The sequence below is a fragment of the Meriones unguiculatus genome, chromosome 9, assembly GCF_030254825.1.
Source record: "Meriones unguiculatus strain TT.TT164.6M chromosome 9, Bangor_MerUng_6.1, whole genome shotgun sequence".
Taxonomy (NCBI): Eukaryota; Metazoa; Chordata; class Mammalia; order Rodentia; family Muridae; genus Meriones; species Meriones unguiculatus.
In genome coordinates this window covers 23,930,204-23,944,180 of record NC_083357.1, presented here as the reverse complement: position 1 = coordinate 23,944,180, position 13,977 = coordinate 23,930,204, and the positions used below count along the sequence as shown (strand labels likewise).

General features: G+C 40.4%; 1 protein-coding gene across 2 annotated transcripts in view; it reads left to right on the top strand.

Moving 5' to 3' along the window:
- The window catches only part of Cfap20dc (CFAP20 domain containing), a 245,936-nt gene that overhangs the window by 171,985 nt on the left and 59,974 nt on the right, over positions 1–13,977 (top strand). For both annotated transcript variants that reach the window (XM_060390940.1, XM_060390941.1), the window contains exon 13: positions 11,480–11,683. In XM_060390940.1, coding sequence (XP_060246923.1) covers positions 11,480–11,683 — 204 coding nt within the window. The remainder of the gene's footprint in view (positions 1–11,479; positions 11,684–13,977) is intronic.

Below are 13,977 nucleotides of genomic sequence, written 5' to 3'. Positions count from 1 at the left end.
CAGTCATTTCATGGCTGTATAGTTTTCCTCCGTGTGAATGTATCAATTTTACTAGACAAAGGGGTAGTTCTCCTTTGGGAACTATTAATATTATATCTTTTGGTCAAATTTTAGACTTTTAGTGACACTTGGATGGGACAGAGAAAGCAGTTCTGTACTATATAGGGTTCCAATTAATTATAACTGTGCTCATCCGTGTTATCTTGGGACGTTGTTACTTCTTTTCTAAAACAGTAATGTGGAAGTGTTACTTTCTGATCTATTTAAAGGTTTCCCATGAACATGCTCTTCATACTTCTGCCGTGACTCATGGGGTTTTTTTTGGTTTTTTGTTTGTTGTTGTTGTTTTGTTTTTGCCTGATGATTGGAAAATACTGCAATACCACCCATTGTAAATGACTGCCACCCCCTTTGGAGTGGGGGAATATTAAAATACAGTCAGTGTAGCTTGAAACAATACAGAGCTAGGGATGCTCTCCTAGACTTCTCTCTGTGCAGGGGATAAGGACTCAGAGCCTCGGGCTGGAGAGATGGCTCCGTGGTTAAGAGCACTATCTGTTCTTCCAGAGGTCCTGAGTTCAATTCCCAACAACCACATGATGGCTCACAACCATCTGTAAGGTGATCTGATGCCCTGTTCTGTCGTGCAGGAGTACATGAAGATAGAGTACTCATATACATATGATAATAAATATTTAATAACAATAAAAATTAACAAATATTTTTTAACTTAATAAAAAAAAGAACTCAGAGCCTCAGCCATAGCTAGACAGGCACTCTGCCACAGAACTAGAGTTCGTGCTCCTGACTGACTTCATATTCAGAGTTTTCACAGCATGATATCCTGCAATGCAATAAGAGTCCTGTGCAGTCCCAATGGGAACTCAATTCCTAAAAGGATTTTAGAGATTTATAAGCTCTAGAGCAAGAACAACTTCAGAGTGTTCCCCTGACTCTATTCCCCTCCCATATGTGAAGAAATGGAAAGATTCTTGGTCTGATTTGGTTGTGGGACCGTGTCTCTCTTCTCTCCACAATGTAAACTGAGGCTGAAGCTCCCCAAATTTTGCAGGCAGATTAATTAATCAATTAAGCTATTCCAGGCAAAAACCTTGAAAAAAGAGACCAGGCAAAGGACATGAGATTCAGAGGTTGTTTTGTGTGTGGTGTTTTATCTTTCCACTGCAGTTAGTTTTCCTTTGGCTGGCGTCAGAGCCCCGTGTGGCCATCTATGTGGTCCTTCATCATTTGCTGCCTTATGGCCATCTCGTTTCAGAAGTCTCATTTGCTTTGCTAACTATAAGGCTCGGGAGAGCAACAGCCACTCATTCCTTAATGCAGTAGTTTTCAACATGCAGATTGCGACCCCTTTGGGAATCGAATGATCTTTTCACAGGGGTTGCCTGAAACCATCCTGCATATCAGATATTGACATTATGATTCATAACAGCACAAAATTATTGTTATGAAGTAGCAACAAAAAATTATGGTTGGGGGTTACCACAACGTGAGGAAATGTATTAAAGGTTCACAGCATCAGGAAGGTTGAGGACCATTGCCTTATTAATGCCCTTGTGACTAATAACTGAAGACAGGTTCAATGAAATTAGCCATCTGAAGGACTTAGCAAGCAAAGACCTTCCCAGGAGGCAGAGCCCAGCTGAGGACAGCCTTCATCCCGTTGCCCTATTCCTAACAAATCTGATAAGCAGTGTCTCCCTTTCCTACAAATTAGGTTACAGTTAGCATAGTGAGCCCTGCAGAGTCAGAATTACATGAAGCAGTAGTTGGGTGATTCAGTTAGACATCTTGGGTTTGGAGTCCCCTTGCTGTGAAGACTGTCCTGCAGGCCGCCTTTAAACATGACAAGGAAAATAAATGATTTCACCTGTCTGGTGATTTCAAAATGGCTTAAGAAATTGCAAATCAAAACCGTCGTGGAGAACAAAGTTAATTACCTGACTGCCACCAGTTGCTCTATCTGTGAACCTGGAAGAGACTGCTTCCTGATCTGTGCCCCTGCCAGATGGCAGTTGATTGCTGTATGCAATAAAATCACGTGAATACATAGAGTTCTAAGTAGGCTTAGTATGAAAGAGCTTGGCACAGAAAGGCGTCTCAGTGAGCATCTGTGGAATGACTCACTGCGTCTTCTCTGTTTCCACTGCTACAGATGACTGTGGTAGCCCAGTCTCAGTACTGCGCATGGTGGAAGGAGCCTATAGAGACCACCAGTTCCACTGCCAGCAAATGTAATTAGCTATCAAATGTCACCTTGGGCTTCAGTGAGGCATTCCCTAACTCTGCTGGACAGTTAATGACAGTCAGTCACTCATGTGCTGCACCCTCGAGGACCCAAGTCCTCTCTCTGCAGCAATAACAGACGACAAGAACTGGTTGCCAGCACTAAGGTCCCGTAGGTATGTTACCCCACTAAGGCATCTATTCCAAAGACAACCCATTGGATCCAGCAAGAAAGGTAAGGTTTAAACTGTCTTTAATTTTTAAATTTCAACTATGTAAATTTCTGTTTTATATCACCTAATTTTAATGTAGTTACAAATGAAGGAACATGTATTATCTATGACAAAGACATATAGACAAGATAACCAGCTTAGAAAGAAGGACGGGTTTATTTTGGCTCGGTTTGAAGGTCTCCATCCTTGCTTGGTTGGCCCTGTTGTTTGGGGACCTGTGGAATGACAGCACATACACCAGCATCACGTGGTAAAACCTCATGGGCAGATGGTGAAAGGGAAAGAAAAAGAAGATAACGGGAAACCCACAATCCCCATTAATGGCATGACCAGTGACCTAAGACTACCCACTAACCCACTGCGCAAAAGCTCTACTTCCTGGGACAGTAGATGGCTTAGTGGGGAAAGGTACTTGCTGCACATACTTGAGTATCTGAGTCCAGTGCTGATAATCCACATTAATGGGGAAAGAAAAAAACCTCTCTACAAGTCCTCTTACCACATTTGCCATATGGCACACAGGCATTCATATCCATTCACGCAATGTGTGTGGGCACACACATACACACACTCACATACACACACATACACACACGCACAGTGTTCCATTCCCCTCCTTAGCCTCTGTCCTAAGGACCAAGTCTTTAGCACATGAGTTTTTAATGGATATGTAAGAACTACACTGCACCATTCTCTTAAATGTAAAATATGGATATGTCACTGCTTGTGCAGTGCTGTGCTAAGCAACACTGATCTACTCTTAAGCCCATCAAGCTTCCCATGGAGTTACTGTGGCCTCTTCAGATGAAGAAACTGAGGCATGAAGAGATACATGCTATTCTCAGTCATGGCTGGAAATGGCAGAAGGAAGGCCTGGCTTTAAATTTGTCCGACAGAATTTCTATGTCAAGCTCTCTTACGTCTTCTCAAAACCCAGGGTAGCTGTTCAGGCGCAGTGAAGGCCTGTGGATTAAATAAACAGATCAGATACATGGATCAGACATACTAATTTCTTCCTAAGTAGAATTGAAGAAATTAAGGTGTCAGTTTCCATTGTAAAAACAGACACTAGAATGACAAGCCAAGTGGCATGGTGGTGTGACACACTGGGATGTTCAGTCCCTTAACTCGAAGGGCAGGACAACATGTCACTTGTTCATTGCTGCACCCAATGTGAAGCAGGGGTTCTCAACACCTCTGGTTTTTTTTAATTGAGGTGAACTATATACCATAAAAATCACGTTTTAGAAAATTTAAGAATTTTAATACATTCTATAGCCTTCATGGTGACCTAATTTCACAGCATTTTCACCACCCCCAAGGGAAATTATATACCCATTAGCAGTTGCTTCCATTCTTTTTTAGAGCCTTTGACATCTTAATCTACTTTCCACGTCTACGCATTTGCCTACGCTAGCCTTGGCAGATAATGGAATAACATGATATGTGGCCTTTACATGTGCCTGCTTACATGTAGCATAGTGCTTCCAAGGTCGGTCTAGATTGTGGACTGTAACAAACTTTTATTACCCTTTATAGCTGAGTTACATCATATAAAATGGATAAACAAAATTCCATTGATTGGTGGATGGACATTTGTCTATTTTCACCTTTGGCTATTTGGAATAATGCTGCTATGAACATCTGTGCACACCATTTTGGGTTGGTTTGTTTGGTGTGTGTGTGTGTGTGTGTGTGTGTGTGTGTGTGTAATAAAATATAGATTTTTTTGTTCCCATCGTATAAGTTCAGGAGTGGATTTCTGGGTCAGAGTGAACACCCTAATGCTTAACATGGTGAGAAACTGCAAACTTATTTTTCCAAATTTTCTATTTCCACCCAGCAAAGTGTAAAGGGTCTCATTTCTCTACAGTTGCCCACACTGATGGTCTATCTTTTTCGATATAGTCACTATAATTCTGAGTTGCATATATCTACTGTGACGCTGATCACATTGTCCTGTGTTTATTGTTACCTCGACTACTTCTTGTGACTTTGAAATATTTACTTTTTAGTGGTTTTCCCGTGGAATATAATTGTGGTTATTCGTGTAATATTTTTCACAAACCTTCTTAAATACTCATTAATGCTTCTACATTCTAACAACAGAAATAATCCATCAAAAAGACCTAGTAGTAATTGTAAATATGTGGAGGCCAAATTTGGGACTTTTTTCTTAACTTCATAAAACAAACACTAATGGGAATGAAAAGTGAGCTGGGTCAAGATCTGGTAATAATAAGTGACCTTCTCTCTCTGTAGATGGGCAGTGAAAACTAAAATTCAACAAAGAAACTTCAGATAAACTATGTCATGGATAAAATGGGCATAACATATCTATAGAATATTCACTCTTCTCAGAATCCCATGAACTTTTTCTAAAATAGACCACACTCTAGGTCACAAAGCAAGACCAAGCAAATTCAAAGGAATTAAAATGATTTCTTATGTGTTATCAGATCATAACAGAATTAAACTAGAACTGAGGAAGAAGAGAAACTACACACAGACTTGGAGACTGACTGGGCACTCTTAAACCACCCAGTGTGTCATTGAAGGAATCTGTGGAAGCTTTTAAATTCTTAAGAATCAAATATTAAAACACAACTACCAGTACCCTTGCAATGTACCTAAGTCAGTTCTTAGTTGAAAGTTTATAGCTGTGAGTACTTACATTAAGAAATCTGAGCAATCTCAAATAAATAGCCTAATGATGGCATGTTAGGGGCTTAGAAAAATGAGAACGAGCAAGTAAACCATTCAGGAGAGTGAAGAAACAGCCTACAGAGGAAATATTTTTGACAATCATACATCACTCAGAAGATTAACATCTAGAATATATAAAGAATCACAAAAACTTTAAACACTAGAAAAAGAAACAAGTCATCCATTCAGTAAATGAGCTGAGGAACTGAACAGATGGTCCTCAAAAGAAACACAAATAGCCAAAAAAAGAAAAATATTTGAAAGGATGTTTGATATCTTTAGATATCGGGAAAAGGAAAATTAAAACTCCTTTGAGAGTCCATTTTACTCCATCAGAATGGCTATCATCAAGAAAATAAGCAAGAACCAGTTAAGCACTGCTGGCAGCAATGTAAGCCAGTCCAGCCGCTGGGAAGTTCAGTGTGAAAGCTTTTCTAAGCACTCAAGCCTGCTTAGGTCCTGGGTGCAATCCCGAGGACATACTCGGGAGATTCTCAGTCACCGTAAGAGAGAGTTCTATACTCCTGTGTGTTGCAGCTCTGTTCACAAAAGCCTGGGTGCCTCAAACACGAAAGGGGGAAAAAAATGGTGCTTGGTTTGTTTGTTTTTTTCTTTCATGAGCAGCTGAACCGAAAACTTTAATCAAACACAGAGTTATCCTCTTACCGTACCCTCTCCACATTTTGTTCCAGAATTAACCAGGCCAGTATTCCTATAATTATGGTATAAAAACATGGTTTTGTGTTTGATGGTCACATTCTGCTTTTGTTTACTTTTTAATTAATTTATCTATTTACTTTACATCCTGAGTACAGTTTTCCCTTTCTCTTCTCCTCTAGTCCTTTCCCTCCTCCTTTACCCCATCTTCAACCCCAACCCACCCCTCCCCCCCTTTCTCTTCAGAGAAGAAGAGGACTCCCACAGACATCAACCAGCCTTGACATATCAAGATGCAGTAAGACTAGGCACATATTCGCCTATGGAGGCTAGACAAGGCAGCCCAGTAGGAGGAAAGGGTACCAGAGACAGGCAACAGAGTCAGAGGCAGCCCCTTCTCCTGCTATTATGTCTTCCACATGAAGACCAAACTACACAACTGTAACATATGTGCAGAGGGCTTAGGTCAGTACGATGGATGCTCCCTGGTTGGCAGGTCAGTTTCTTTGGGCCCCCATGGACCCAGGTTTTTATTACTATTGCTCTATAGTACAGCTTGAAATCAGGAATGGTGATACCTCCAGAAGATCCAGGATTGTCTTAGCTGTAATTTTGTTTCTTGTTTTTCTGAACAACATGAGCATTGTTCTTTCAAGATCTGTAAAGAATTATGTTGAAATTTTGATGGTAATTGTACTGAATCTGTAGATTGCGTTTAGTAAGATGGCCATTTTTACTATGTTAATCCTACTGATCCATGGGCATGAGAGATCTTTCCATCTTCTGATGGTTTCTTCAATTTCTTTTTTCAGAGACTAGAAGTTCTTGTCATACAGGTATTTCACTTGTTTGGTTAGAGTTACACCAAGATACTTTATATTATTTGTGGCTATTGTGAAGGGTTTCCCTAATTTCTTTTTCAGCCATTTATCATTTGTATATAGGAGGGCTACTGATTTTTTTTTTTTATTTTATATCCAGGTACTTTGCTGAAGGTATATATTAGCTGGTAGAATTTGAGGGATCACTTACGTATACTATCATATCATATGCGAATAGTGATACTTTGGCATCTTCCTTTTCAATTTGTATCTCTTTGATCTCTTAGTTGTCTTATTGCTCTAGCTAGAACTTCCAAGTACTATATTGAAGAGATATGGAGAGAATGGACAGCCTTGTCTTGTCCCTGATTTTGGTAGAATTGCTTTAAGTTTTTATTTAATTTGATGTTCATTGTAGGCTCGCTATATATTGCCTTTATTTATGTTTAGGTACATCCCTTGTATCCCTGATCTCTCCAAGACTTTTATCATGAAGGGGTGTTGGATTTTTTTTAAAAGACTTTTTCAGTATCTAGTGAGATGATGATCTGTTGTTGTTTCTTTCAGTTTGCTTATATGGTGGCTTATATTGATGGATTTTCATATGTTGAACCCCCTGCATCTCTGGGATGAAGCCTACTGGATCATGGTGGATGAGCTTTTTGATGTGTTCTTGGATTCAGTTTGCGACTATTTTATTGAGTATTTTTACATCAATATTTATGAGGGAGATTGGTCTAAAATCCTTTTTTTTGTTCAGTCTTTGTGTGGTTTTGGGCGTTAGTATGACTCTGGCCTCATGAAATGAATTTGGAAATGTTTTTTTCTGTTTATATTTTGTGGAATAACTTGAGAATATTGGTATTAGCTCTTCTTTGAAAGTCTGGTAGAATTCTGCCCTGGGATTTTTTTAGTTGGGAGATTTTTAATTTCTATTTAATTTCTATTTTAAATTAAATTCTAATTTAATTTCTATTTCTATTTCCTTAGTGGTGTTAGGTCATTTTAAATTGTTTATCATTGTTTATCTAATCTTGATTTAACTTTGGTCTTATCTATCAAGAAAATTAGTCATTTCTTTCAGATTTTCCAAATTTGTGGAATACAGGTATTTGAAATAAGAATGAATGATTCTTTGGATTTCCTCAGTGTCTGTTATGTCCACCTTTTGATTTCTGATTTTGTTATTTGGATATTCTCTTTTAGTTAGTTTGGGTAAGTGTTTCTCTATCTTGTCAATTTTCTCAAAGAACCAACTCTTTGTTTCATTGATTCTTTATATTTTTCTCTTTGTTTCTACTTTACTGATTTCTTTTTTTTAATTTTTATTTTTTAATATTAGTTACAGTTTGTTAACTTTGTATCCCTGCTGTATCCCACTCCCTCTTTCCCTCCCAATCCCACCCTCATCTCCTCCCTGCCCCTTTCCAAGTCCACTGATAAGGGAGAACCTCCTCCCCTTACATCTGATACTTGTTTATCAGGTATCTTCAGGACTGGCTGCAAAGTCCTCCTCTGTGGCCTAGAAAGGCTGCTCCTCCCTTGGGGAGTGGGGGGGGAAGACAAAGAGCCCGCCATCGAGTTCATGTCAAAAATAGTCCCTGTTCCCCTTATTAGGATACCCACTTGGATACTGAGCTACCAAGGGCCAAATCTGAGCAGGGGTTCTAGGTTGCATCCATACATGGGCATTGTTTGGAGAAACAGTCTCATAACAGACCCCTGTGCCCAGATATATTTGGTCCTTGTGGAGCTCCTGTCCTCTCCAGGTTGTATTAGCGCCCCCCCCCTTTTTTTTTTTTGATTCCCTGCATTCTGCCAGAGGTTTGGTTATGAGTCTTAATACCTGTTTTGATACACTGCTAGGTAGAGTCTTTCAGAGGCCCTCTGTGGTAGGCTCCTGTCCTGTTCCTTGTTTGCTCCTATATCCAGTGTCCTCCCCTTTGTCTTTCTAAGGGAGGATTGCTCATCGTATCCTGGGTTTACTGATTTCAATCCTCAGTTTAATTATCTTTTACCATCTACTCCTGTTGGGTGTTTGCTTCTTTTTGTTCTGGAGCTTTCAGGTGTAATAAGTCACAAGTTTGAGATCTCAACATTTCTTTAAGAAGGCCCTTAGTGCTATGACCTTTCCTCTTAGCACTGCTTTTATTGTGACCCATGCTTTGGGTATGTTGTGTGTTCATTTTCATTGAATTTTTAAAACTCTTTAATTTCTTCCTTAACCCAGTGGTCATTTAGCAGAGAGTTGTTCAGAGTTTCCATGGGTTTCTAGACTTTTTGTTATTTCTGTTGTTACTGAAGTCCTGCTCCAATTCATGGTGGTCTGATAAGTTACAGTGGGTTATTTCAATTTTCTTTTATCTGTTGTGACTGACTATATAGTCAATTTTGAAGAAGGTGCTATAAGGTGCTGAGAAGAAAGTATATTCTTTTGTGTTAAATGTTCTGTAGATATCCATTAGGTCGATTTGAGTCATAAAATCTGTTAGTTTCATTATTTCCCTGTCTAGTTTCTGCCTGGATGACCTGTCCATTGTTGAGAGTGGGTGTTAAAGACTCCCACTATTAATGTGTATGCTTCAGTGTGTGATTTCAGTTTCGTTAATGTTTCTTTTACAAATATGGGTGCCCTTGTATATGGGGCATAGATATGCAGAATTAAGATGTCATCTTATTGGATTTTTCCTTGATGATTATGAAGTGTCATTCCCATATGTGGACTTGGGGGAATCTGGGGTGGTAAGACAAAAGGGGACTATGAGAGGGAGAGAAAGGGATCTTAAGGGAGTGTTAAGGGAGAAAAATGAAAGAAAGTAACAATACCTGTGCATGAAAAGGAACTACTTACTGTATTTGTAGTGGGGAATTTATACACATTTGGCATGAAAATAGAGAGAGAGAGATCTGAGAACAAAATGAAAAGCAAGATGATGAGCAAGGAAATGTCTGCATAACTATAGCAGAGGGATACCGTCCTTGTTATATAACGATGTTTTATGTATGAATGCTCTATCTGCATGTAGAAATGCATGCCAGAGGAGGGCATCAGATCTCATTATAGATGGTTGTGAGCCATCATGTGGTTGCTAGGAATCGAGCTCAGGACCTCTGGTAGAGCAGTGCTCTTTACCACTGAGCCGTCTCTCCAGCCCCTGTAGTATGAGTTTTTAATGTGAACAAGTATAGACATGGCAAAGAACACACAAAGCATTTGCATGCTACCTTAAAAAGTAATTACATATATGGGTAGAGGGTTCTTGTAGTTCCAGGCTTCTGGAGCCATGAGTAAGGTTTTAATTGAGGTGCCCCAGCAACGCTCCAAAAAGTCTGCTCATCATGTTACCAAATAGCAGTATTTTTAAAACTCAAATTACAGACATGGCAGTTCTTATTAGAAAGCATTTGGCATCCCAAGAATTGTTTTCAGAATTACACTTTTCGTGAAGTGATAAGAAAGGGCAGTACCTAACTCATAGGGTCCTCCAAGAAAAACAGTGCAGGTCACAATAGGAAGATCTGAAAGTTCTCATGTGTCATGGGAATTCCTTTTGCCATATAACCAACATTTCCAGATATACCTGGAATTTTTCAAAATTACTTTTAAGTTATGTATTAGATTTGGGTGTAAAGTATATTTCTCATTTTAGCCATGATGTAAGCTAAAAGGAAAGGAAATAAAATGTCCAAGCTTTCACATGCCGATACCTGTCCTGTACGTTGAAATAAGATTTATGTGCTGCCAAATGGCTCAGTGGATAAAGGCATGGGCTGCCAAGCCTGACAACCTAAGTTCAATCTCTATGACCCATGTGGTAGGAGAGAATTGACTCCATATCATGGGTACACACACATGCACACACACACACAGGTAATTTTTAAAAATTAAAGAATAAGTAATGTTTATTTGTATTAGCATCTGGAGATATACAGCAATAGTCTTGATTCCAGCCACTGTCTGTTCCAGGTCAGTAGATGTCTAATGCAGATTTTAGGCCTTTCTGGATTGCAGACCGTACATTCTCCCTTCTTACATTCAAATATTTTTGATGGCTCTTAACAGTAGTCATTATTCTCCATATCATTGTAATTTGAATATATTTGGTCTTAGTAGCCAACACTGCTGAAATCTATCCATTCCCCTATAAACTGGGTTTTTGTATGGAAAGGGTGTTTCTCTTTTCAAAGCTCTTTTTAAGTTGGCAGTGGTGTGGTACCTGCAAACTCAGCACTCAGGAGGCTGAAGCAAGAGGGTTACTGTGACTTTGAGGCCAGCCTGGGACATGGGGACACCCTTTTCCTAAAAAGTGGTAGTAGTAAACCGTTAAATTCATTTAATTAAAAACGGCTCTTCACCACGGGAATCCAGCTGGAGTCAGGCAGTCATGGCACTGATCTCTGGAGGGCTCATGGCTGACTAGTCAGGTGCAGGGCAGTTAGCCAGACAGCTACAACTGGGACAAATGCTAAAAGTCAAACTTTTAAATTCTATGAGAGCACATGCTAGGGAATGTGGCCACGTTTGTCATTGTCAGAAAAGGCCCTCCTGAGGAAGTGTCGCATCAGTCAGCTAGCTAGGCAGACAGAGGATACTAGCAAGCACAGGGGAACTAAGGCAGATGCAAGTTTAATGCTTTTGAGGCTCCTCATAGAGGCAATGTGCCTGTGTACTAGAAGCAGAGATTAGGTGGGATAGATAGAGTACCCTCTCATGAAGGTGTAAAGAGCTTCCATTGAAGGTAGGGCTCCAGTCATACCTGTTGATATGCCATAAAACTGAAACCAAGCCACTCTGTCATCTCTGTGTGTCTTTCTCAGGGATACAACTGGAGAAACTATCAGCCCAGCCAGATGAGCGAATCCGAGCTGCAGATGCTGGCAAGCCTCCGACGGCAGCAGCATGAAGACCTGGAGGACACTGGGGCCCCTCACGGCCTGAGTGCATCCCAGGTGGACAACTGCAACGTCAGCATCAGTACCAGCAGTGATGACACGACCACATGGAACTCCTGCCTGCCTCCTGTGAGTCCTGCCCTTTGCATCTATTCCCTTGCCTTCAAAAGCAGCAAGCCAAAACTTAGCCTCTCACCAGGAGAAGCATGCAGAACTCATTCTGAAACAGTCTTTTTGGGGAGGGACAGATAGTAGAGGGACAGATAGTTGTCTTGCCTTGCACTGTCTTATACAGTCTTGGGAATGTGTATATGCTGATTGATTGTCTTAGTTCCCTTTTATTGTGTATGATGATTGATTGCCGTAGTTCCCTTTTATCCTGTACAATAGATGAGAACCATGTCATTGATACACACAAAGAGCTATTTTGTTTACTTCTAAAGGCTGAAAAGTTCATGATCAAAAGAACCTGCATTTGGGAAAGGTCTTCCTTAGTCCTCATCCCATGAAGCCATGGAGAATGGGGTCAGAGTGGGAAACGCATTAGCGGATAGGGGCTTGATGAATCATTTTATCAAGAACTCACTCCCACAATAACAGGATTAATTAATTTATAAACTCAGAGTCCTCATACCCTAACCACCACTTAAAGATCCCACCTCTCTTCTCCATCATTTAAGTGATGAAGTTTCTAACACTTGGAGGGGGGGGCATGCAAATAATAGCAGTATATAGAATCATACAGTGAAATGGGCTCTGACAATTCCTGCTCCTATCACAAGCTCTTTGCCACACAAAAGAATATTAATATTTTTCAGTAAAATACTTATTAAGTGAATGGACAAAGGGAGAGATTACAGACATACTAAATACTGCTTACCTATGAGGACAGTCAGGACCTCTATAGAACTCACTAGATGTTCACTGACTGACTCCTGCCTGTGTTTGGGAGCCAGGATAGGAGTTGCAGATATTATTTTTAAAGGCTTACATCCTCTTGTGTACACCGGTTAAAACACATTGGTATAGTCATCATCCTTCCTGTGGCCTAGCAGAGAAGGAAATATACAGTAACTTTGACAAAAGCTTGTACATAGCTGTATAAAGCTAGGGGTGTAGCACAGTGATCGAGTCCTTGCCTAGCATGTGTGACTTCTGGATTCCATCCCCAGTGCTGAAACACTAATAAACAAAACCTGACTCTTCTTCACACAGACTCTCTGCAATCCCAACTAATATAGCAAGAAAATAACTCTGAGTTCTACCATCCCGACATAGGTTCCTGACTATCTCTGGACTACTTCCTTTGGTACCAAATAGAAATGATGAAAAGTTCCTATAATAGAAACATAAATAGGGGCCTAGAGAGACAGTTCATAATTTAAAAGTACTCACTCCTCTTGTAGAAGACCTGGATTTGGTTTCTAACACCCATATGGTGGCTCACAGCCTCCTATGACTCCAGTTCCAGGGGATCCTATGTCCTCTTCTGACCCCTCCAAAGGCACCAGACACACATGTGGTGCACATACAAACATGCAGACAAAACACTCAAACACATAAAATAAAAATTTAATAAATCTTTAAAAGTTTCAATTATTTTAAACCCACATAAATATAAATGTAGTGGACAGAAGGTAAGTTTCATGTATTTAATAAATACTCACTCTGCAATCTGCCTTTATGGTAAAGCCAGTTCTTCCCAGGCTCCAGCATCTTTGTCGACCTTCCATGTTTCAGAAGCCCCCTCACCTAGTAGTCACATGTGTTACCTGAGTGCTTCCTGCTGCCCTGAGAGGTTTCACTTCCCAGGGAGAATACTGAGGCTCTCAAGAAGTGGCCCAACTCTCTACCCGACTCTTGATATGTGAGTTGCTTGTCAAATGGGTGCTGCAGACATCCAATGGAAGATGAGGTTCCTGTGCTCTTGAGAAAACATGCAAGTCATCATGGAAGGCAAATTCAAAGAGACTCAAGGAGATGCAAACGTCACCACCAACATTCACAGAGGGCCTTTTATCTCCATCTTCCCTGCCCCCAGCTTTCTCTTGCTTAATTTGTGGTTTCATTAGACACAGCCATGGATGCACATAACTCTCTAAGCAGCCTTGGTGCTGGAGAGTGTACACCACCCAGAAAAAATGCTTATGTCCCCATGACTTTGGCCATGGAGCATCTTTTGCACCAGAGTAAAAATTTTAAGAGTCGGTTGCTGACAAAAGTGAAATGGTGCCTTTCGTATAGAATACTCCTCAGCAGTCATGTAAACCCCAGTTAGAAAGAGGACAGTAGCCTCCGGATGGAGCTCATTTTGTTAGGAAGTGGCTCAGAGACCAGCAGTACAGAGGGCAAGCTGAGGAATGATTATTTATGGGCTGAGAAGTCTGAACTCTTGGTTGCCCTGGATACCGGGTTCTCATCAC